This window comes from Natrix helvetica, assembly GCF_964273705.1.
Source record: "Natrix helvetica genome assembly, chromosome: W".
In the NCBI taxonomy this organism is placed as follows: domain Eukaryota; kingdom Metazoa; phylum Chordata; class Lepidosauria; order Squamata; family Natricidae; genus Natrix; species Natrix helvetica.
This window is the reverse complement of record NC_138555.1, coordinates 1071268-1097631: the sequence shown is the minus strand read 5'-3', so window position 1 is coordinate 1097631 and position 26364 is coordinate 1071268. Positions and strand designations below refer to the sequence as shown.

Here is a 26364-nt window from a genome sequence, read left to right as displayed (position 1 = left end):
CAATGTGACCTGGGACTTTTGGACAGGGAGTTATTTCCTATTTTAATTATACTGAAACCATGGGAATGTTTAGAGTTGGTTTTGAATTTGACCATAGTGATTTAATGTATTCAATAAAGAAGTTCTTGAGGAAGATTCTAGCCTCAGAGTTCTGATTTGCTTGGGTTTCTTCATTGGAACCTTGACACTTGGATCAGGTGCAGAAGGCAATTCCTTCTCCTCATCCCTAACTAGCTACAGCTGCATGCGTTCCCCATCTGACACCTCAAGGCTGTCCTACTGCAGCTGCACTTCAGCCAAATCCCTCTCAGACAGCTGCTTGGAGACATTGACCAATTCTGCTGCCGAAGTACCAGGAACTGGTTCATCCTGAGGTGATATTTGGAGAGGTATCTGGGGAAGCATCAATGGGGATTCATCGCAAGGCACAGAATAGGTTCATTTCAGCTCCTGGACCTACAGCCTGCTGCTAGCGGCTAGGCAGGTAGGAACTGCCTGGAATGATTATCCAACCCTTGGGCAGGCACAAAGCAGGGTATAACACTCCAAATAAAGTCACTGAAATGGTTTGGAAAATGGTTAAAAAAAGGGGTTGAAACCCCACCCAGGATGGCAATGAGAAGGATGTTGATTCTCAAGTTGTGGTGCTGGTGTTTTCCGTGGGGGGGGGGGAGATCTCAATGGAGAAGAAGCCTCTGAACCCCTGAGGAAAAACATGGTTTCTCCCATTCCTCTCTACTCTGTCAAAAGCCTTTTAAATGTTGCAGTCTTTTGCAAAATTGGTAGGAAATTCCCCTGGTGATGGTTGGGCAGACTAAATGAGGACCCCTGCAAGGGAAATGATGTGTCCCTTGTCCCAGCTCTCTTGGGCTTCTCTATCTAGTTTCAGATGTTCTGGAGGTCAAGTTTCAGATTGATCAGCCTGTTTTCTTCTGTTCCATGTAGGCGTCATCCTTTGGGACTACAACTCTCTTCAGTAGGACCTGACTCAGTCCAAGACAGCAACTGAAATCACTGCATCTGACAGCATTGAAGACAAGGCCTCTGCCCTGGACATCTCAGCCTCCCTCAGGGCCAGTTTCCTGGGGAAACTGTTTGGAATGGGAGGATCAGCCAAATATAATCATGATACCAAGAAGTCCAAGAAACAGCATGGAGTCATTATGTTCAGTACAAAACCACCACCAGGTATGAACAGCTGACAATGAGACACCTGGGAACCCAGAATGTCTCTTACCCAGCTGTCTTTGATCATGGCACAGCCACCCACGTGGTCACCGCCATCCTCTACGGAGCCCAGGCCTTCTTTGTCTTTGACTGAGAAGTTTCTTCAATGGAGACAGTGAAACCTGTAGAAGGAAACCACCAGACTACACTGACGAAGGAAATATCTATGGGAGGAGAAGCAAAGATCAAACACAATGATGAGGAGAAAGAGAATGTTCTGAAGCTGAGATGTAAGTTCCATGGAGGCTTTTCTTTGGAGAGGAATCCAGTCACTTTCCAAGATGCTATTAAAGTTTACACATCTCTACCAAAAATGTTAGGGGAACGTTAGGAGAAGGCTGTGCTTGTATGGGTCTGGCTCTACCCATTAACCAAACTGGACACCAGAGCAGCTAAGATGGTTCATGAAATCAACCTAGCATTGATATTTGATGCTGAAAAGATCTTGAAGGAACTCAATGAAATCCGGATGCAAACCAATGACCTAGCCAATGATCCCTTTGCTGAGACCTTCCTTGAGATCAAGAGGAAGATCCTGAAGTTCAAGGATCTGTGCAGGCAACACAGGCAGACTTTCCAGAAACAGCTGGCCAGAGGGTTGCCTTCCATCCGGGGAGGGAAGCAGGAGGAAGGGACCTTGATGGACCTATTGATGTCCATCAAAGAGTCACCCTGCAACAGCCAAAGAATTTATGAATTTCCGTACATCAAGAAGGGAAATTAGCCATGTCAAATTATATCTAACTATTCTAAATAATACATAAAAGGTATCTCATCTCAAAACAAGTTGGAAGAAATAGTACTTGACGGCCAGAATGTATACGTGGTCTCCTTTACGTTCACCTATTTACATGAAGAGAAGCCATTTCTGTTGAGCTTACAAAATTGGCTTCAGGGGCAATTCTTGCAAGAATCCAACCACAAAGTCCATTGCTGGGGTGAAGAAAGGCATGGCCTGGTTTGAGGAGAAGGAATGGACTCACAATGCTCACCAAGTTGCCAAATTCGTTCAAGACTTTTTCAGTATCAATCAATCTCTGGTACCAAAGAGCATCAAGGTAGGTCATCCGTGATGTTCTTTCTCACCCCTTTCTGTTTTCCAGGGATGAATTCATATTTTCCCAACTGCTGCCACCTGTTCTCTGCAAGGCTGAGTCGGTACTCCTCTACATCAGGGGTACCCAACTCATGGGCTGTGAATGAGCCATGGACCACCAGGAACCGGGCCACACAAGTGAGCAAAACTTCAACTGTGTACATGATGGATCCAGGCGACATATGGAACTACAAGCACTCAGTCCATGGGAAAACTGCCCCCCACCGAACCAGTTCCTGGTGCCCAAAGGATTGGGGGCAGCTGTTCTATGTCATCTTCCTGGGGCAATACCTGGATTCCCTAGGAAGGGCATCTCTGTTTCAATCGGAGACCTTCTTATTAAATCTCCTCCTTTTTATTCACAAAAGAAGCTTTGTCTTTGGGGGGGGGTGTCAAGGGGACTGGTGTGGCTCAATCTAACCAGCTCTGTGCTGCAATGTGATGAAAAGCCAGAGGGGAAAAAGGGGAGGGGGTCCAATCGTCCTGGAGGAGTGGGACATAGAATTCAGTAGCTTTTACTCCAAGGGCGGGACAGAATGCAGGGTCTCCCCCAAAGCTTTTCACTCTGGGTCCAGGGAGGGGGTCCTTCTGGGTGGAAATCGGGCTCCCGCTGGGTCCTTCCCATCTCTTAGCGTCCTTCAACTCCACTCCAGATGCTTCTCTCCACTGACTCGCTTTGGGTCTCCTGGTCAGGCAAGAGGAAGAAGGACACGTATCCAGCAGCCAAATTTGCAGTAGGAAATTTGGGTCTGTCTCCTGAACAAATTTGGCTGCTGGACACGTGTCCTTCTTCCTCTTGCTTGACCAGGAGACCCAAAGCATGTTGCTGAAGAAGGACAATGCTCCATCTGGTTCCCATTGAGGATGATGGACCACATCTTATTTGAGGTTGCCTGTTCCATGCCCTCCCATTCCTTCCCCAACGTGGACCAAAATCCTGCAACCATTCTTCCTAGGTTTTAGTCTCCAGGGTTTAATCACCTTAGTTGCTCTTCTCTGCACTTGTTCCAAAGTCTCAGCATCCTTTTTGAAACAAGGTGACCAAATCTCGATGTGGCATTTCAGGTGTGGCCTTACTAAGGCTTTTTAAACGGGCACTAACACTTCCAGTGATTTTGATTCTATGCCTCTGTTTATGCAACTGGTGATCGTGTTAGCTTTTTGGCTGCTGTGAGATACAATCTTGCAGTCACATTTGTTGATGGCTTGCAAGGGTTTTACAATCTCTGACCTCTGTTCCCATCATAAACTCGTCAGCAGTTCAAAGGATGGAGAGATTGAGCAGAGGAGCAGCCACGGAGAGGAGGAGATCCACCTGCCACCACGGATTCCTGATTCCTCCGAGCAGGTGAGGATCCCCTCAGAAGCGCTGTGACCCCCAAGTTGGCATTTGCTGGGCCAACGGAGCAGAGTGGGGTGAGGGCAGGGCTGTTCCTGGGTACCTGGTGGAAAGCAGGTGGGTCTTGAACTGGTTTGGTAGCTGCTTTTACACAAGAGCAAGCAGTTCCTTCTCTATCGGAAAGGCTCCGGGGTGGATAGGACACCAGAATCCCTCAATGTTGGGCGGTTTCCACAGGACAGGAAAACGGGGGATTTAGCCATAGATGTGACACAGAAGCACCTGTGTTCTTGGGGAGGGGAAAATATTCAAGGAAATTTGGGGAGAGGGGTTGCTCCTTTTCGGAAGGCTGCTGAATTCTGTCCAGGTAGCTAACAAGGGGAGAGCTGGAATGGGAGGGAGGGAAGGAGGGGACACTTCATCCAAAGCCCCCCCACCATTATGACTCTTAATCCCCCCTCCCGACTCCCCAGGAATTTTGCCAGTGAGATTCCAACTCTGCTCCTTCCAGAGGATCAGACTTTGCTCTCTGGGCTGGGGGAGGGGAGGGGTAGGGAGAGAGAATGGGAGGGGCCAGAGACAAACCACTTTCCTCTTGTTCCTCCTACCCAGAAGGTCTGCAGGGGAGGAGGGGCTTGGCTGAACCCCCAAGGTTGAGGGGCTCCTTCCAGGAGGGGGGAGGAGGAAGTGGGCAGCCGTGTCCATGTGTGTCTTCCTTCTCAATCTTGTATTATTTCCCATTCAATTGTATTTCATTTGAGTTTCACCATTCTTTACTTTCTTATTTTACTCATAACTATTATTTTTGAGTTTTGTTACATTCCTTCATTGATTCTTGTTTCTTTCCTCCATCCACCTATACCATTTATCCCATATCTGCTAGAATTCTGATTCTTCTTTTCCCTGAATTTCTTTAGTTAGTTTGTCCATTTCAGCACAATCCATAACCTTTCTTATTATTTCATCTTCGCTTGGAGTTAGTTTGTTTTTCCATTTCTGGACAAAGGCAATCCTTGCCGCCGTAGTTATATGTAGTATTAGATTTCTTTTTTGTATTTCACAGACATTATTCCTAATAAGAAGATTTCCGGTTTCCATTCTATTTTAACCCCCGTTATTGCCTCCAGCCAATTTTTGATCTTTTTCCAAAAACTTTTAGCCTCCTCACAGGTCCACCATAAATGGTAATACGTTCCGTGTATCGATTCGCATTTCCAACATTTTGGGGAGGTATTTGTTGATATTTTAGCTAACCTTCAATTTCAATTTCAATTTATTAGCGCTTATAGACCGCCCCTCTCCCGAAAGGGACTCGTTGGTGCCAGGTGCCATCTATAAAACATTTTGTACTGGTTTTCCTTGTATGCAATTGATAGTGTCATTTTTAAGTTTGTTTCCCACAATTTTTCTCATTTGTCTAATTCAATATTATATCCAAAGTTCTGCGCCCATTTTATCATTTGTTCTTTCACAATTTCCTCTTCCATTTTATACTTCAGAAGAAATTTATATATTCTCCCTATCATTTTTCTATCTGAGCTTTGAATAATTTTATCCAATTCGTGTGGTTCTGTTTCGATGTCATATAATTTGGTATATTTATTGTATTTAGTTTTGATTTGAAGGTAAGTTAGCCAGTCAACTTTCATGTTCTGCCAATTCTTCAATTGTTTTTAAGTTTCCCTGTCTATCAATTAAGTCTCTATATCTTAGCATTTTGTTCAAATCTATAAAATTTGGATGAGTCGTCCTTTCTGTCGGTGATAGCCAATTCGGAATTTTCACATAGTGGTTTGTTTGTTTTTTTGAGCCATTTTTGCAATAACGCTCTTCTAATTAAATGATTTTGAAATTATTTGTGCGTTTTATTTTTATCATCCCATAGGAATGTATGCCAGCCTGCTTGCAAATCATGGCCTTCCAGAGTCAAAATTATTTTATTCTTTAGCTCTATCCAATCCTTCACCCATGTTATTGATACTGCTGATGCGTATAGATCCCAATTTGGTAATGCCAAACCTCCCCTCTCCTTGCTGTCTTGCATTAACTTTAGTTTAATCCTCGCTTTCCATCCCTGCCAAATGAACCTAGCAGTTATTTTGTTTAATTCTTGAAAGAATTTTTTGCCCGGATTAATTTGTGCGGCTTGCAACAGGAATAAGATTCTTGGTAAAATATTCATTTTAATTGTCGCTATACGACCCATGAGTGATAGTTGAATACTTTTCCAATTTTCTAACTCTTTCTTTATTTGTATCACTAATTTATTATAGTTATCATCTTTAATTGTGGAACATTTTGCCGACACCCAGATCCCCAAGTATTTCACTTTCTTAGTTATTTGCATTCTGGTTGTTACTTCCAGTTCCTCTTCTTGCTTTTTAGTCATGTTCTTGGTTATCATTTTTGTTTTGTTTTTATTGACCTTTAATCCTGCCACTTCGCCATATTCTTCTAATTTTTGAATTAATTTCAGGCTGGATTCTAGAACAAATACTAAGTCTTCAGCATAGGCCTGGGCCTTGTATTCTTCATTTTTGAGTCTTAAATCTTTTATTCCCTGGTCCTTCCGAATTTCATTTAATAAAATTTCCAAAAGCAATATAAACAGCAAAGGAGAGAGGGGGCATGCCTGTCTGACTCCTTTTTTATTTCAATCTTCTCTGTTAATTCTCCATTCATCAGAACTTTGGCTGTCTGATTGTTATAAAATCCTTCTATTATTTTTATAATTTTTTCTCCGAATTTCATCTCATCCAATAGTGTTATTATAAATTTCCAGATTACGTTGTCAAATGCTTTTTGTGCATCAAGGAAAACCAATACCATTTGTTTTTCTGGATGCGCCTCGTAATACTCTATTATATCTAGGATGATTCTCGTATTATTTCTAATGTGTCTGTGAGGTAAAAATCTGTTTTGGTCTGGGTGTATTCGTTCATTTAAAACCTGTTCAATTCTTCCTGCCATAATTGCTGCAAATATTTTATCATCGGAGTTTAGTAATGAAATTGGCCTGTAGTTTTGAATTTCTTGTAGGCTGGTTTCTTCTTTTGGGATCAGCGATATTATTGCTTCTGTCCATGATTCAGGTATCTTGTCCTTTCCCAAAACTTCATTAAACATTTCCACTCCTAACTCTTCCAATATTATTTTATTATATTTGTATAGCTCCACCGGTATTCCATCTGGTCCTGGGGTTTTATTATTTTTCTAGTTTTTTAAGACTAGTTCCACTTCGGCTAACGTTATTGGCCTGTTTATCGCCTCCTTTTGCTCTTTTGAGATTGGTGTTATCTTTCTGTGTTTAAATAATGCTTTATTTTGTTTTCCTCCATACTATCTTATAATACAATAATACAATAGTAGAGTTGGAAAGGACCTTGGAGGTCTTCTAGTCCAACCCCCTGCCTAGACAGGAAACCCTATACCGTTTCAGACAAATAGCTATCCAACATCTTCTTAAAGACTTCCAGTGTTGGGGCATTCACAACTTCTGGAGGCAAGCTGTTCCACTGATTAATTGTTCTAACTGTCAGGAAGTTTCTCCTCAGTTCTAAGTTGCTTCTCTCCTTGATTAGTTTCCACCCATTGCTTCTTGTTCTACCCTCAGGTGCTTTGGAGAATAGTTTGACTCCCTCTTCTTTGTGGCAACCTCTGAGATATTGGAACAATGCTATCATGTCTCCCCTAGTCCTTCTTTCTCTTGAGCTAAACATACCCAGTTCCTGCAACCGTTCTTCATATGTTTTAGTCTCCAGTCCCCTAATCATCTTTGTTGCTCTTCTCTGCACTCTTTCTAGAGTCTCCACATCTTTTCTACATCATGGTGACCAAAACTGAATGCAGTATTCCAAGTGTGGCCTTACCAAGGCATTATAAAGTGGTATTAACATTTCACGTGATCTTGATTCTATCCCTCTGTTGATGCAGCCTAGGACTGTGTTGGCTTTTTTGGCAGCTGCTGCACACTGCTGGCTCATATTTAAATGGTTGTCCACTAGGACTCCATGATCCCTTTCACAATTACTACTGTTGAGCAAGGTACCACCTATACTGTACCTGTGCATTCCATTTTTGTTGCCTAAATGTAGAACCTTACTCTTTTCACCATTGAATTTCATTTTATTAGTGCCCAATGTTCAAGTTTGTCAAGATCCTTCTGTATCTTAAGCCTATCTTCTGGAGTGTTGGCTATTCCTGCCAGCTTGGTGTCATCTGCAAATTTGATGAGTTCCCCATTTATTCCCTCATCCAAATCATTGATGAAGATGTTGAAGAGTACTGGGCCTAAAACAGAGCCTTGGAGTACTCCACTGCATACTTCCCTCCATGTAGATGCAGTTCCATTGAGGACTACACGTTGAGTGCGGTTGGTCAGCCAGTTACGAATCCATCTGGTGGTGATGCTGTCTAACCCACTTTTTTCTACTTTATCTAGTAGTAGGTTATGGTCTACCTTATCAAAAGCCTTACTGAAGTCCAAGTAAACTATATCAACGGCATTCCTCTGGTCCACTAATTTTGTCACATTATCAAAGAATGCAATAAGATTAGTCTGGCATGATCTGTTTTTGACAAATCCATGTTGGCTTTTGGCTATTACTTTGTTTGCTTCTAGGTGTTCGCAAATTCGTTGCTTGATTATTTTTTCCAGAATCTTTCCTGGTATTGAGGTCAGGCTGATAGGTCTGTAGTTTCCTGGATCTATTTTTTCCCTTTTTTGAAGATGGGAGCCACATCAGCTCTTTTCCAGTCCTCTGGTAGTTCCCCGGTGCTCCAGGATCTCTGAAAGATATAATTCAGTGGTTCTGAGATCTCGTCTGCTAGTTCCTTCAGAACTCTGGGGTGTAATCCATCCTGTCCTGGTGATTTGAACTCGTCTAGGGTAGACAGGTGCTCAGTTACCATTTTCTTCCCTGTTTCAATTTGTGTTCCTAATCTGGTTTTTGTGGTACTGCTTTTGATTGGTTGGACTGTTTTATCCCTTTGTGTAAAGACAGATGCAAAACATGAGTTAAATAGTTCTGCTTTCTCCCTGTTGCTTGTCACCTTCTTGCCACTTTTTCCTAGCAATGGACCAATTGTTTCCTTAACTTTTTTCTTGTTTTTAACATGTTGGAAGAAGCTTTTTTTGTTAATTTTTACTTTTGTGGCAAGCCTTTCTTCATTGTGAGCCTTAGCTTTCCTCACTTCATCTTTACATGCTCGGGCTATTTGCTGATATTCTGTCTTAGTTATGTCCCCCTCCTTCCACTTTTTATACTTACCTTTTTTGTCTTTCAGTTTCTCAGATAGTTCTTTATGCAGCCATGCTGGTTTCTTTCGGGAGCTGTTATTTTTCTTCTTCATTGGTATTGTGCTAGACTGGGCTTTTGTAATCTCATTTTTCAAAATTTCCCAACCTTCTTGAGTTGTTTTCCCCTTGAGGATTCTCATCCATGGAATTTTTCCCAAGCTCTCTCTAAGTTTATTGAAATTAGCTTTTTTAAAATCCAAGACTCTAGTTTGACTTTGTTCTACTACTTGTGTTTGGGTAATGTTGAATTCCAATATTGTATGGTCACTTGCCCCCAGGGTTCCTATGGCTTCAACACCTTCTATCATTTCCTCTCTCTTAGTGAGAATTAAGTCCAATATGGCTGATTCCCTTGTTCCCTTCTCTACTTTTTGGAAAACTAAGTTGTCTGCTAGATTTGTTAGGAACCTGTTGGATCTTCCACTTAGTGCAGAGTTTGTTTCCCAGTTGATGTCAGGGTAGTTAAAATCTCCCATTGCTATTGTGGTGTGCTTCCTACATACCTTAGTTAGCTGACTAGCAAAAAGTTCATCTACTTCCTCTGCTTGGTTGGGTGGCCTGTAGTATAGACCTATGGCAATGTCATTTCCCCCACAACCTTTAATATTGACCCAAATGCATTCAAGATTGTTCTCATCATTGTTGGGCTCCATTTCTGTAGAGACGGAGTTATTTCTTATATATAGTGCAACTCCACCTCCTCTTTTATTTGGTCTATTTCTTTTAAATAATTTAAATCCTTCTAGCTGTATGTTCCATTTGTCGGTTTCATCCCACCAAGTTTCTGTAATGGTAATAATATCGTATCTGCCCTCTTTTACTTGAATTTCTAATTCGCCCTGTTTATTCCTCATACTCAGTGCATTGGTGTATAGACATTTGAGTCCATTTTGATTGACCTTGTGTTTACTGTCTACATAACCTGTGTTATGCCTGACTGCCCCTATTTTCTTGCCACTTGTGTGATTCATGCACATGGTATGGCAATCACATCTTGTGCGTATAGTTTTGTGAAGTATTTATGAATAATATTCTTCTTTTCTTCTGCTTTGTATTGAATTCTTTCCTCATCATCTTTTAATTGATATATCATCCTTTTCTCTCTTTCATTGTTCAGTCAGTGTGCCAGCCATCATCCAGGTTTGTTGGCTTGTTCAAAGTAATTTTGTCTGGCCGCTTTAATTTTCTGCCCTAATTCCTTTTGATTTATTAAGTTGATCTTATGTTTAATTATCTCTCTTTTTTCTTTTTTAATTTTATTCTTTGGGTCTTTCTGGAGTTCATCTTCGGCTTCCATAAATTCCTTTTGCATACATTCTTGTTGCTCTTTTTGTTTTCTAGTTTTCCTTGCCATGTAGGCAATCGTAAGGCCTCTTGTGTATGCTTTCATAGTGTCCCAGAGATTTTGAATTGAGGTTTCTTCTTTTTTATTTATTCTAAAAAATGGTTTTAATTCTTTCTCCAGCATTTGAGTGTATTCTATTTCATTTATAATATTTGAATTCATTATCCATCTTTTTCTTCTTCTTTGACCTTTCCATCTTAATTTTATTGGATTATGATATGCCCACTCATTTGCTTCTATTTCAATTTCGTCTACTTGATTGCATAGACCAGATGAAATCCAAGCCATGTCAATTCTTGATAGGGACTGATGCGGGTTCGAATAAAAGGTATATTGTTTTCTTGTTTTGTGCCTTTCTCTCCAAATATCATGTAATTTATATTCCATTGCCATCTCAAAAAAGGATTTGGGTAGCGTATTTTTTTTATTTTATTTTTCTTTTTGCTTTCATAGTCCATTTTTTTATCCACTATTGCATTATAATCCCCAATTAAGCAAATATTTTCATATTCTAATTCGTTTATTTTGTTATGTAATTTCCTATAGAAGTCCTCTTGTTTCTGATTTGGTGCATATATGACTATTAATAATATCGGTTTTTCTGTTGTCTCTAATTCAATCATTAGTATCCTGCCTTCTTCATCAGAGTAGACTTCTTTGGAATTTATTTTTTCCTTTATATAGGTTGCTATCCCTCTTTTTTTTTCTGCTAGTGCTGTGTATAATTTCCCTAGTTTTTTGTTTTCCAGTAAATTCTTATGTTCCCTTTTAATATGCACTTCCTGTATGCAGATTATATCTACCTTCAGTTTCTTAAGTTTGTTAAACATCTGCACTCTTTTTTTTTTGGTGCATTCAGTCCATTCAAGTTTGTTGAGATAATTGTTATTTCCTGGTCCATCTTTAAATGGGGTATTTTTTGTTGCTTCTAGTTTGTATCTGACTTTTCCCTCTCGCGCCTTTCCTTTCTGCTCTCTCTCTTTCTTGCCTCTGTTCTTCTTTCCTGTTTCTTTCCTTGTCTTCTGATGTTTCTTCCTCTTGACTTCTACTTTCTAGGTCCTCTTTACTTCCTTGTTCTTTTTCCCCTGTGCAGTACTTCTCATAGAATTCCTGCGCTTCTTCCATATTCTCTATCTTATCCCTTTTTCCTTGCCAAGACACCAGTACCCCTTCTGGTACCAACCATCTGTACATTATTCTGTTTTTATTTAACTGATTTGTTAAAAATTGGTATTGTTTACATCATTCACGAATTCTCCGTGGAATCTGTTTAAGCGTGATCAACTCTTTCCCCTGGTATGTAATCGTCCCTTCTCTGTTTTTTTTTTTTTTTTTTTTTTTTTGTATACTTCATCTCGGGTTGTTTTTTTGGCAAATCTTACATGCATTTCTCTCGGGAGCCTATGTCTTCTGGCATAATTAGTATGTACACGGTAAGCTTCATCAATATCCCCTCTCAACTCTTGTTCTATTCTCTGTAGGATTTCAGTGAAGATCCCATTCATTTTTCCTTTCAGGTCTTCCTCCTTCTCTTCCAGTATGTTTTGGAATCTTAAATAGAATGCAGCTCTTTCATTTTCAAGTCGAATTATTGATAACTCTAGTTCTTTATTCACTTGTCTATATTCCAGCTCCATTTTCTCCATCTTCTGATCTGTTTGTTCTATTTTTGTTTCGATGTTCTGGATTTTCTGTTCGTTGATTGCTAAGCATTCTGTATCTTTTCAATTTTGTCATCCACGGTTTTAATATTTCCTTTCAATTCTCCCATTTCATTTTTCATTTCTTCATGATTCCTCCTTGTCTCTTCATGATTTGTAGCCGTCACTTCTTGGTTTTTCATCAATGTCTCTTGTATCATCTGGAGCGTGGAATGGAATGGAATAGAATAGAATAGAATAGAAAACAAGGCCTGTATGTCACTAGCAGTTTGTTTTCAAAGGGAAACCAGACATGTGGATATCACCAAATCACTCAATCAAATCAATATGGTGGCTTTGGCAAATGATTTAGTATTTCAGAGCTGAGGGGGACCTTGGAGGTCTTCTAGTCCAGCCCCCTGCTTTGGCAGGAAACCCTGTACCAGTTCAGACAAATGGCTGCCCAACCTCTTCTTAAAAACCTCCAGTGTAGAGCAGTGGTGGGTTTCAAATTTTTTTGGAACCTACTCTGTGGGTGTGACGCCCTTTGTGGGAGTGACTTGCCGGCCTTGTGACCAGGTGGGAGTGGCTTGCCAACCATGTGACCGGATGGGAGTGGTTTGCCAGCATGTGACTGGGTGGTAGTGGCCAAGACGATGTCACTGAATTCTTTGCCCCAATGGATGAACTACAATCAGATTAAAATAAGTACAAAAACAATAAAAGAGCAACTTACAGAAGGAAGATGACTGTTCTTGGCAGTCTTCAGTATCACGGACTCCAATGAATGGGCTGCACAAAGAAGAGACACAGAAATGAACTCTTTGATTGCATGCACTGCATTGGGATGAAACCAGCACACAAAATAATAGAAAAGGAAAATTACTCTCCTTTTTTGCGTCTTCTGCACCACCACCTCATGCTCCAACAACCTGTACAAAGGAGAGACACAGAAAGCAAGACTTTAATTGCTTGCACTTCACTATCTCAAGGATGAACACAGCACAGACCACACCACACTCAGCAATAAAGACAGCTACTTACAGAGGAAGGATCCCTGGCTTGCCGGTCTTCTGCACACCACCTTATCGATTTACTTTGCTCAAAAAACCTGCACAAAGGACAAACACAGAAAGCAAGACTTTAGACTTCCGGTTCTGGCGGCTGACAGCGACGGGCAGAGACTGCTCGCCCCGCGCATCCCCGGTGGGCTCCCCACCTCTTGGGGGGCACAGGACGCCCCGTAGAGGCGTTCTGCTGGAGGAGCGGCGCTGCGGGAGGACCCGTGGATCGGCGGCAGCCGTCGGGGGGCTCCTGCTTTGCTCCAGGCACCGAGGAGCACGAAGGGGAGGCGCTCCGGCGTCTTCACTGGGAGGCTGTACAGAGTGAAAAAAGAAAGCTGAAGGATGCGGCGGCGGAGCGGTGAGGTGTAGACTTCCTTCATTCCTATCACCAACACTAAAATTTGTCAGCTGTGCAAACTTGAGCTTTTGGCTTGATCTGGGGAGTTGTGGCTGGAGGGGAGGGGGATTTCCCCCCCCCCCTCGGACAAGCGGCTGGAAATAAGTGTGCTCTCAGCCCCAAGGGAAGGAGGAGGGGGAGAGCCAAACCAAAGATGTCACACCCCTGCTAAATGGATTTTCAGCTTTAAACTTTTAAGTTTCAAGACAATGAGATCTGGAAGCTTTGGGAACTTTGAACTTTGAAAACTTTATTTGTTGTCTCAATATCCGAAGTTGGCAGGGCAAGATGGCACACTTCCGTTGTCTTCATGAAATGTGAAACTTGACTCCACCTTTTAGTTTCAGGCTTCCGGTCTTTGTCTCCGTGCTACCTGGATAATTCTCTTGTGGATTGTTTGCTTCTGAACCCCCTGGAGTGAAAAACGTTTGCTCTTCTGCCAAGGTGATCAGAAAATTCCCCTGTGCCTGGACTCTTTGCCTCCTGGACTCTCTTAGCTGTTCTACTACTCTGACTGATCTTTCTCTATATTGACTGGACTCTTTATTATTAACAATGGCATCTAAAAGACCACCTCCTGAAAAGTCAGGCTTTGCTGCCTCTGCCCCGACATCTGCAACCTCAAGTCCTAGCACACAATCAATATTAACAGCTTTTAAACAACCTAAATCTACGGACTCGGAGTTTCACCAAATGTTACAGCAACTTTTACAGGGACAAGAGGAGATAAAGAAACAACTGAAGGAGATGAAAGCCGAAATTAGAGAGAACCAGGAAAAAATTAATAAGAACTCACAGAGATTGGATCTTTTGGAGGGTGGGGCGGCTGAGATGAAGGGGGGGGATAGAGGGCGTGCAGAAGGGAAACAAAGAACTTGACACCCAACAAATGAAAATAGAGTTTGAGAGAATGTCTTTTTATCTTAGATTTCAAAATGTGATGGAAACATAAGGGACATCATGACAACTATTTTGGCTGAGCATATTCAGAAGGAAAAACAGCAGATGGGGTGGGAGATAGACCTGGCCTATAGAGTGAACTCAGCGTACGCTAGAACACACAATGTCCCCAGGGAGGTACACATTAAATTTCTTAGGAAAAGCACAAGAGATGAAATCCTGAATACACAAAGGGGACAAGCCCTGACATAGAAAGATAAGGAGATAACCATTCTGAAACAGATCCCCAAGAAAGTGAGGGAGAAAAGAAAATTTTATTCGCAATTGGCGAATAAACTATACCAGAAGGGGGTGTGGTTTCGATGGTTACTGCCTGAAGGTATGTTAATATTCTGGGAGGAGACAAGAGTTAGAATCAATACACCCATAGAGGCGCAGGCCTTTATGGAAAAAAATTAATTACTCCTAGAAAAACCAGAAGACACTTCAGTAGATATACAAGACATGGGAGGGGCCGGAGCACTGCCAACGGGGGGAGATGGGGCGACATCAAGAAAGCTCAGATCACACAAATAAGTAAGAAAAATCCATGTGATATAAAATGACCGAAATTACCAATTGAAGTTACCACACTGACTATATGCTATTATGTAATATTTGAATTTTATGCAAATGTACACTATGAGTTTGGAGGGGGGGTGCACCTATCGCATTTCGCGGCTGCCAAAATTTGTAACCTTTCCCATACCTTTTCCCTTTGAAAAATATTAAAAAACCAATAAAACTTTGTTTAAAAAAAAAAAGAAAGAAAGAAAGACTTTAATTGCTTGCACTACTACTACTACTATATTAAGGATGAAACAAGCACACAAAGCAATAAAAGAGCTACTTACATAGGAAAGATGACTGTCCTAGCGGTCATACTCTGTTGCCTCTTCATCCTGTTAAATAATACTAACTGCAGAAGAACTAAAACAATATTGGACTCAATTGTGGTTGTAAGCTGAGGACTACACTACAGGTAACAGAAGGGACCTCTGTTTTCACCCAACAATGTACAGTCTTTTCAGGAAGGGTGTCCCCCAACAAACAGGAAAGATATAGTCTTTCATCCAAGAAGTTAGATCAAGAATGAATGTCATAGGTAGATTCACAGAGCAATACAGATTTCCTTTTCTGAAATTTAGTTCTCAGTTCAAAAAAACAGGAATATATGAATTAGGTTCAGTACTTAGGTCGGTCCAAGTAGCTATTCAAGAGTTAGTGGTTAGAAGCAATGGTAAAGCAAGATATGGAATTAAAACCAGAAATATTTTGTTGGCTATTTGAAAAGGAGTACAATATATATCTAATTTTACACATGTTAGCAGCTGCTGGAATTGTGTTTGCACAACAGTGGAAAAACAGAGATATGAAAATGAATAAATATTACAATGGGCAGGAATAAATAAATTGCCAATTAAAATCAAGAAGGCTTTGAATACTTTTTCACGTGGGATTTGTTTTAGCAATTGCTAACTAATGGAAACAGAAATTAGAAATCCAAAAGTATGAAAGAAAACACCAATTATGTAAGGAAAGGTCCCAAAAATGTATAAGGAAATATTACTAGATCATTATTAATGAGTAGATAACTGCAGGACATTACACACCCACACCCACACAAATTATGACAGTGCCAGGAAAACACCAAAAAATAAGAATCCCCCCCCCCCCAAGACTGCAAATGAAACCAGTTATTTTTTCCCTAACCCTAAGGACAGGAAAGACAAAGCCACTGGAATAAAAACCATCAAGGCATTGTGGGAAATTATAAAGGACAGTGCCAGGAAGCTCACAGAACCAGCAACCACCTCACAATTACCTAAACAACCAGGGTGAAACACACTAAATCTGGCAAAGCTGCCTTGCACCAACCTGGCCTGCCCATAGAAAAGCAGCCACTTTGAGATACATAAACCTGGTCTGAACACTTTTAAGCAACATATTGATCACAAAGAAAACATTTGTAAAAAGGAATAACATTTCTTGTAGGAAATATATTTCATAAACAATTAAAAAATAAAAATTCCCAAACAATAATTCAAAAAAGATATTCTATAAATAAAAAAAATCCTTAAAAACCATTGTTAAATATTCCACCAGCAATAATTTATAGTATAACCATTTCAAACTATTCCACACACAATAATTTAAAATGAAACCATTAAAAATATTCCATACACAATAAATTACAATAAAACAATTTAAAACAATTCTATGCACAATACATTTTAAAGTATTGAGTATAGAATATTTTTAAATGGTTTATTTTAATTTATTTTGGAGAGAATCTTTTTAAAAATAGTCTTAAAAAGACAATTTTAAAAAAGAATCCACACACAATAAATTGAAGTAAACCATTTGAAAATATTCTATACTCAATACTTTTAAGTAAAATTATTTTTAAAAATTCTATGTACAATAAATAAAATATTATTTTAAAATACATTAAAAAATAAAAGAAAAAAAACCAGGTTACTTACCAGCAGGTAGAATCAGCAGCTCTCCGATGCGATGGATGGATGCAACAGGCAGCAGACAGGCAGAGAGGCAGCAGGACAGGTAAGACTGTTAGGGCTGGAGAGGGGGGGCGGGGGGCTTTCAGCCTAGCCTCGCAGAGGCTTGCTGCCCACGCCAGCCCGGTGCTTGGCCTTTCCTCAGCAAAGCTAGCCTCCCGCCGGCTGGGCGGCCTACACAAGCCCGGCGATTCAGCGAGGAAAGGCCCGGATGCCTTTCCTCGGCGAAGCTAGCCTCCCGCCGCCCCCCTCACGCTTAGTTGTTTACCTGAGGGAAGCAGCAAGCTCCTGGAAGGCAAAGGGAAGGGAGTTTTGAAATGGAGGACCCGCTTTTAAATGGGTCGCCTCCAGCCCTCACACTGATTGGCTGGACTCCAGCCAATCAGTGAGCGGCGGGCTGGGCTAGCCAATTTAGTGCGGACGGGCAGGGGAGCGAGTGAGCGACCTGCGTTGGGACGGCAAGGGTTATCGAGCGACAGGTGCCGGTGCCGGTTCCCAGAAGTTACTTCCGGGTCCGGTTACTTCCGGGTTCGGTCACAAACAGGATCGTGCGATCCGGTGTGAACCGGTAGGAACCCACCACTAGTGTGGAGCATTTACAACTTCTGGAGGCAAGTTGTTCCACTGATTAATTCTTCTAACTGTAAGGAAATGTCTTAGTTCTAGGTTTCTTTTCTCCTTGATTATTTTCCACCCATTGCTTCTTGTCCTACCCTCGGGTGTTTTGCCGAATAGCTTGACTCCCTCTTCTTTGTGGCAGCTCCTGAGAACGTACCAAGTTTGCAATGATACTAAGCTGGCAGGAATAGCCAACACCCTAGAAGACAGGCTCAAGATCCAGATGGATCTCGACAGACTTGAACCCTGGGCCCTAACTAACAAAATGAAATTCAGTGTAGAGAAAAGCAAAGTCCTGAGCTTAGGCAAGAAAAACCCAAAGGACACACAGAGACTGGGTGAAACCAGGCTTCATAGCAGTGACTGTCAGAGGGATCTTGGAGTCTTAGTGGACAACCAGCTAAATAGGAGCCAGCCGTGTGCAGCGGCAGCCAAAAAAGCCAACGCAATCCTAAGTGACATTAATAGAGGGACACAATCAAGATCAAGTGAGGTACTAACACCACTCTATAAAGCCTTAGTAAGGCCACACCTAGAGTACTGCATCCGGTTTTGGTCACCACACTATAAAAAAGGATGGTTTTTTTTTGTGTAAATATTTATTTATTTTCTTTAAAAAAGAGAAAACAACACATACAACACAAGAGCAGGAAAGTAAAAAAAAACACAATTTCATCAAGCATGTCGTTTGGTTAGAAGTTTTTGTGCGGTGGTTTTTACAATTAAGGATACGGTCACTAATTATCCATTAAACATAGTTAAGTATTTCATTGAGCATTGTGTGTTCAAATTACCATTAGTATTCTTTCTTTTGTGACAACCCTTGTTTCTTTACCTCCATAATTATATACTAGGTAACAATAAGTCTTTATAAAATTATATCACCATTCTCTCAAAAATAAGAATAAGGATTAAGTCAAGAAGAAAGAAAAAAACTCATTACTTCATATAAGACATTTCTACTTTCCATTAGCCATAGAATTTCCAATCATCCTCAACTCCAAATTTAATTTTCCATTATTATTTGTCAATCCCTTCTGGGAGAGGGGGCGGTCTAGAAGCACCAAATATAAATAAAATAAATAAATAAATCCATGTAGTCGTTAAATATTTCAGTCTATATTTATATCCATTATTCATTACATCATCATTATTCCATTTTATATTGTAAGATAGTTACCAACTACAGTCATACCTAGCAATTTAAATCAACTCACTCTTATATGTTAAATACCTTATTATTCTTATATCGTATAAGTAGATAGTCTGTTTCATAATTAAAGCTTAACACATATAAAAAGAGAAAAAAGAAAGGCTAATAAAAAATTTTTCAACATTAAATATAGCTTTCTATTATTATTACATTTAAGATAAGATAAAGGGAAAAATATATTCATTTCCAAGTTTTTTTTCCCAACCATTGATAAAACAAATCCCAAACCTTATAGAATTGCTCATCCTCTAGTTCTCTAATTTCAAATGTAAGTTCACTCATTTCAGCACAGTCCATTTTCCGAACAATTTCTTCCTCTGTTGGTACTTTCTCATTTTTCCAGTGTTTAGCAAATACAATTCTAGCAGCTGTTAACACATTTATAATCAAATATTTCAAGTCTTTATTGTATATTTCTGGTATTATTCCCAATAGAAAAAGTTCTGGTTTCAAGTCTATATGTTTATGTATCATTTTCTCCAACCACATGTGTATTTTAGTCCAGTATCTTTTAGCTTCAGGACAGGTCCACCACATGTGGTAGAATGTGCCCGGCGTATGTTGACATTTCCAGCATTTTTCAGACTTATTCTTCGACATTCTTGCTATTCTCGATGGGGATAAGTGCCACCTATAAAACATCTTATACAAATTTTCTTTATATGCAGTTGACATTGTCATTTTATAATTTTGAGTCCACAGTTTTTGCCATTTTTCTAAATCAATCCCATGTCCAAAGTTTTTTCCCCAAGCTAACATAGTTCCTTTCACTTGTTCTTCATATAATTTCACCTCTAATAAATAATCATAAAATTTTTAAATTACTTTTTCATCATTACCTGTTAAGATTTTATCTAATTCAGTCATTTTGTCATAAAAGCCCTCATTTTTTCGATCTTCATTGTATCTAGAATGTATTTGCACATATGAATACCAATTGACTTCAATACCTTCTTGTTTCAATTCTTGTATAGATTTAAGTTCACCCTCTGTATTCAATAATTCAGCATATCTAACTGTGTCTTCCCTTTTAAATACTATTGGATATGAAAAGGCTTCAATAGCTGATATCCAAACTGGAATTTTCAAGTAGTGCAACCTCTTAATCTTCTCCCAATTTGATAACAGAGCCTCTCTTATAAAATGGTCTCTGAAATAACCATGCTTTTTAGTTCCTTTATACCATAAGTATGCATGCCACCCCAACAGCAGGTCATGACCCTCTAGATTCAAAAGCCTATCATTTCTTAACATTATCCATTCCTTAATCCACATCAAACTAGCTGCCTGGTAGTATAACTCCCAATCAGGTAGGCCCCACCATCCCCTTGATTTGGCATCTTGTAACAGTTTACGTTTTATTCTTGCTTTTTTCCCTTGCCATATGAATTTCAACACCATTTTATTTAATTCTTCAAAATAGCCTTTCCTCAACTTAATTGGAATAGTCTGGAACAAATATAACATTCTAGGTAAGATATTCATTTTAATTGTTGCGATTCTACCAATCATTGATAATTGAAGGTTCTCCCATTTCGCCAAGTCTGTTGCAATTTGTTGCTTCAATTTAAGATAGTTATCTTCTTTGAGGGTGCTACATTTGGCTGTTAGGTGAATCCCCAAATATTTAACTTTATTTGTGATTTGCATTTCCAAATTTTCCGCCAATTCTTCTTTTTGTTTTCGGGGTATATTTTTTGTCAAGATCTTTGTTTTATCTTTGTTTATTTTTAAACCTGCAACTTCTCCATACGCCTCAATTTCTCCTATCAGTTTAGGTGCAGATTGAAATGGCTCCTCAAGAATGAAGACTAGATCATCTGCAAATGCTTGCAGCTTATATTCTTCCTTTTTGATAGTCATTCCCTTTATTTCTTCCTCTTCTCTAATCTTTCTGTTTAGTACTTCTAATGTTAAAACAAAAAGCAATGGTGATAGTGGACAGGCTTGTCTCGTACCTCTTTTAATTTCGATTGGATCCGTCAGTTCTCCATTTATCATTATCTTGGCTGTTTGCTTGTGGTAAATCGTTTGTATAGCTTGAATAAAGTTCTTACCAAAGTTCATCTGTTCCATTTGTTGTATCATAAACATCCAGTTCACATTATCGAAGGCTTTCTGCGCATCCAGGAACATCAAGGCCATTTGCTTCCCAGAGTGGACCTGATAATATTCCAAGGTATCCAGAATTGTCCTTATGTTGTCTCTAATTTGCCTCTTAGGTAAAAAACCATTTTGGTCCGAGTGGATGAACCCATTTAAGTATTTTTTCAGTCTCTCCGCCAGTATGGAAGCAAATAGCTTATAGTCTGAATTCAACAAGGAGATAGGTCTATAATTCTTAATTTGCGTATGGTCTGCCTCCTCTTTGGGTAGCAATGTAATACATGCCTCCAACCATGAATTAGGTATTTTGCTTTCAGTCATTACTTCATTCATAACTTCTAGTAGGGGAATGGCCAAAGATTTTTCTAGTGTTCTATAGAATTCCACAGGGAGGCCATCCGGTCCCGGGGCCTTCCCATTATTTTGTCTTTTAAGGGCCTCGGTTAGTTCCATCATTGTTATTTTATCTTCAAGTATAGTTCTAGTATCATTTGGTATTTGGGGGAGTTTGGCATTTTGTAAATATTGTTTCACTTCTTCCTCTTTTATGTTCTCTTGTTCACACAACTTGGCATAGTAATCTTGTATAATTTTCTTTTTTTCTATATTTCCATAATGCAATTGTCCTTGTTCGTCTCTTAGTTGTAATATTTTCTTGACCTCTCTTTCTTTTCTCAGTTTATATGCCAGCCATCTGCCTGGTTTATTTGCATTTTCAAAATAGTTCTGTTTAGCGCCTCTAATTTTTTGAGCCAGGTCCTCCTTTTCCAGTAGGTCCAGTTTGTGTTTTATTGTGTCCATCTTTATTTTAATCTCTTTCTTTTGTGGAAATTTCTGTAGTTCTTTTTCCAATGTGCTGTAGTCTTTTTCTAGGTCCTTAGACACTTGTCTTTTCTTTAAATTTCTCTTTCTTGCATAGTCCATTATCAAACCTCTAGAAAAGGCCTTCATTGTATCCCAGAGATTCTGTAAGGACGTGTCTTCTTTCTTGTTTTCTTTAAAGAAGAAAGTCAATTCTTTTTCCATTTTCTTTACAAATTCTTTCTCTTTCAATATCCTGTTATCTAGTGTCCATCTAGATCTTCTTCTTTGTTGTCTCCAACCTATTGCCATTGGATTGTGATCTGCCCAGGTGTTTGACTCAATCTCCACGTCTAGTGCGCTGCTGGATATGCCCGTTGAAGCCCAAATCATGTCAATTCTAGAGAGCGATGAGTGTCTATTTGAATAAAAGATGTATTGTTTTTTAATGGGGTTCCTTTCTCTCCAAACGTCTTTTAGATTTATTTCATCCATCATCCTGAAGAAGGACTTTGGGAGTGTTTTTCTATTTTGTTTTGTTGTTTTGTGGGTTTTATAGTCCAAGTTCTGGTCTACAATACCATTGAAGTCTCCCATCATGCAAATGTCAACATAGTCTAGATCAGAAATTTTCTTGTGGATTTTTTTGTAAAAGTCATCTTCTTTTTCATTAGGTGTGTAAATTCCAATTAGCAGTATTTTCCTAGCATTGTCCATTATTTCCACCATTAAAATTCTTCCATCTTCATCTGTATAGATTTGTTTCGCAGGGATTTTATCTTTAATGTAAAAAGTCACGCCTCTTTGTTTACAATCCGCTACCGAAGTAAAAATTTTCCCCAGCTTTGGTTGTACTAATAGATGACTGTTTCTTTGCTGGATATGTACTTCTTGTAGGCAAATTATGTCTAATTTTAATTTTCCTAATTTGTGAAATATTTTCTTTCGTTTATATGGCGAATTAAGTCCATTTATATTAATTGAGAGTAATTTTATTCCTTCCATCCTTATGTTTTATATATAGGGTTTATAGCTCTAGTTGATCTTGGTTCCCATTGTGCTCTGATCTCTACACCCCCAACAGCCCCTTCTTCAATGTCAATTCCACCTACGGCACCCTCTGTCCTCTCAATTCCGGTTATGGGTAGTGTTAGATATTAACATATATCGGGGAAAGTCTTCCCTCTGGTCCGCTCCTACAGCGGGAAACAGGTATCCCTCTGATTGGTCGAGGGGCGTACCCAATCCCTATAAAAGGGGAACCCTCCGACTACCGAACAAGCTGGATCACTACTATCACTAATAAAGAGCTATTAAGTCACTTCGTGTCCGCAGTCTGTCTCTCGTTACCCAGATCCAACATTGGCGACGAGGATGGGATTGAGAGACAGATAGGACGAAGAACGCTACTCCAGAATCTCCGGATTTGATCCAGCCCAGGAATTCGGCAGCAATTCCGACAGCCATCTCAGATCACCACAGCGCGGCAAATTCAAACTGAGAAGATGGCGATGCATGCTCCCCCCGCTCCTTTCGACCCAGAAAACGACAAATGGGAAGCTTTCATGATTCGTTTCGAGTGTTTCCTCGAAGCAAACGAATACACGGGGATCACCGATGCGAGGAAGAAAAACATCTTCCTCGGCTACTGCGGGAAGGAAGTCTTCAATACGGCCAGAGACCTCACTGCGCCTACTCCAATACAGGCAGTATCGTGGACGACGTTGCAACAAACTCTGCAAACTCATTACGCGCCAAAACCTTCCCGCCATGTCTGCCGCAAGGAATTCAACATGAGGACTCAGAAGGCGGGAGAATCAATCAATCAATATGTTGCAGCCCTACGAAAAGCAGCAGCTCACTGCGAATACAGAGATTTGGAAGAGCACATCTTAGAGCGGCTCATCTGTGGGGTAAGAGACATTTCGTTGCAAAAGAAGATGTTGGCAAACCCGAATTTAACCCTACAGGCAGCGTTAAACGAAGCAAGAGCGTCAGAATCAGCGGAGAAATCAGCGGTGACCATACAACGAGGGGCCAGCGCATACCAGCCAGCACCGAGACAAACCAGAGTTCACTATGAGGACACAAGCCCCGACTACGAGAATCCCGAGTTCGAGGACAGTCACCTAATGCAGAGCAGTCACTTGAGGCCTGGGGGGAGACCCGGATCCCGTTTGCCGCCCTGCGCAAGCTGCGGAGGGAATCACCCCAGGTCTACTTGCAGGTTCAGGAACGTTGTTTGTTCGCACTGCAACAAACTTGGGCACATCGCACGAGTGTGCCGGAGCAGAGTCCCTGCCTCACGGCAGCCACCCATGTACCGCCAACAGAAGCCCAACCCAGGGGCTTGGCGAAACCAAAAAGGGCGCCCAGAGAGAAATCCACAAGTGTTTACCCAGAGAGAAAATTTCCAAAGAGCTGAACGAGCGTATTCCCAGAGAGATTACTCACAAGAAAGTGAGCGAGCGTATCCCCAGAGAGAATACACACAAAGAGCTGAAAGAGCGTTCTATCAAGACGCTCAACGAGAGTATTTTCAGGATGTTGACGGTGAGATAGAGTTGACCCAGAGAGAGGAGTTGCGAACGTATCTCACCACAATACATCAGGTCCGCCCTAAGCGGCCAAAAAGGCTGAGAGTCACAGTCCTCTTGGAGGGCTCACCCTGCGAGCTAGAAGTTGACACAGGATCAACCCTGACGATCATTTCATGGGCATCCATGAAGCAGGCTATCCCTAGCCTCAGAAAGAGCCAACTACACGCCCCAGACGTCCTGCTACGAGACTACCAGGGGAACCAAGTCCCCATCGTGGGCCAAGGCACATTCCACATCCGTTTCAAGGACATCGAAGCCCAGCTGCCCGTGACCATCGCCAGCGCGCCATTGCAGAACCTTCTGGGGCTTGATTGGTTTGAAGCCCTGGGGTTAGAAGTCACCGGGATCAACGCCGTAAGAAACAGCAGCGCTGAACAGATTTTTAAGGAATTCGAGGACGCGTTCAGCCCCGGTCTTGGTAAGTATGTGGGTAAACCAATATCATTCAATTTAGACCCCAAAGTGGCGCCAATCCGACTTAAACCAAGACGAGTGCCTTTTGCACTCCGCCCTAAAATAGACAAAGAGATAGATAAGTTAGTGGAGCAAGGAATCCTTGAGCCGGTAGATCACGCGCGCTGGGAAACGCCCATCGTGACCCCAGTCAAGCCAGACGGATCAGTCCGCATCTGCGCGGACTATAAGTGTACAATTAATGTCGCGCTACAACAGAGCGCTTATCCTGTGCCAGTAGTACAACACTTATTGCACTCGTTGGGACCAGGAAAGGTATTTGCAAAGTTAGACATGGCACAAGCTTACCAGCAACTGCCAGTTGATAGCGCCACAGCGGAGGCCCAAACTATAGTGACGCATAGAGGAGCATTCAAATGCAACCGGCTACAATTTGGCGTAAGCATTGCCCCAGGACTGTTCCAGAGCGTCATGGAACGACTGTTGCAAGGGATACCAGGAGTCGTCCCCTATTTTGACGACATCTTGGTGTCAGCTGCAAACGAGGAGCAATTAAACAAAAGAGTCAGATCTGTTTTGGCCAGAATCAGAGAAAAGGGTCTCCGCCTTAAAAAAGAAAAATGCCAAATTAACGTGCCTAGCGTAGAATTCCTGGGTTATAGAATCGATGGTCAGGGAATACACCCCACTTCAAAGAAAATTAAGGCGATCCAGGACGCCCCCACACCACGAAATCAGACCGAGTTGCAGGCCTTCCTCGGATTACTTAACTTCTACAGCGTTTTTCTGAGGCAGAAAGCGACCGTTGCTGAGCCACTACACCGTCTACTCCAGAGGAACGCACCATGGAAATGGGGACGATCAGAAGCTGCAGCTTTCGCCGGGGTAAAGCGCCTGCTCACCACTGACTCACTGCTTGTTCAATACAGCCAGACCCTACCGCTGGTATTGACCTGCGACGCATCACCTTTCGGAGTTGGAGCAGTCCTCAGCCACAGGATGCCCGACGGAAAAGAAGCACCCATCGCGTTCTACTCCAGGACTCTTTCATCGGCCGAAAGGAATTACAGCCAAATGGACAGGGAAGCGCTGGCTGCCGTCGCGGGAGTAAAGCGTTTCCACGAATACCTCTATGGACGTGATTTTGAACTGATCACAGATCACAAACCGCTGTTGGGACTTTTGGCGGGAAACCGCCCCACTCCGGTCTCCCTTTCTCCTCGCATGACCAGGTGGACTGTTTTCCTGGCTGCGTATTCATACAAATTGATACATCGACCGGGCTCCACTCTTGGACACGCAGACGCACTCAGCCGTTGCCCATTACCTGACATTCTGCCAGACCCCACTCCAGAAGTACCGGTATTGCTCATTGACTGTTTGGATTCAGGACCGATTTCTTCCTACGATGTTGCAAGATTCTCCTCTAAAGACAATTTAATAAAGCAAGTGCAAACTTGGGTTTGGAGGGGGTGGCCAAAGGGAAATGTGGGCCCGGAATTCAAAATGTTTTGGTCAAAACGGGACGAGCTCTCAGTATTACAAGGATGTTTGTTGTGGGGGGATCGAGTTGTTATTCCGTATGCTTTACGTAAAAATGTACTAGATGCTTTACATATGGGTCATCCGGGGATTGTTAGAATGAAGGCGTTAGCAAGAAGTTACGTGTGGTGGCCAAACATGGACAAAGAAATAGAGGAGTGGGTGGCCACTTGTGACCCATGCCAGGAATCGAGACCAGCACCCC

At 41.3% G+C, this 26364-nt stretch overlaps 1 protein-coding gene across 1 annotated transcript in view; it reads left to right on the top strand.

The window, feature by feature from the left end:
- Positions 1-3524: 3524 nt before the first annotated feature.
- The window catches only part of LOC309400257 (verrucotoxin subunit beta-like), a gene marked incomplete at both ends in the record, with an annotated part of 32134 nt that continues 9294 nt past the window's right edge, over positions 3525-26364 (top strand). The window contains one exon of the mRNA XM_081968671.1: positions 3525-3671. Within this exon, the coding sequence (XP_081824797.1) occupies positions 3525-3671 (147 nt within the window). The remainder of the gene's footprint in view (positions 3672-26364) is intronic.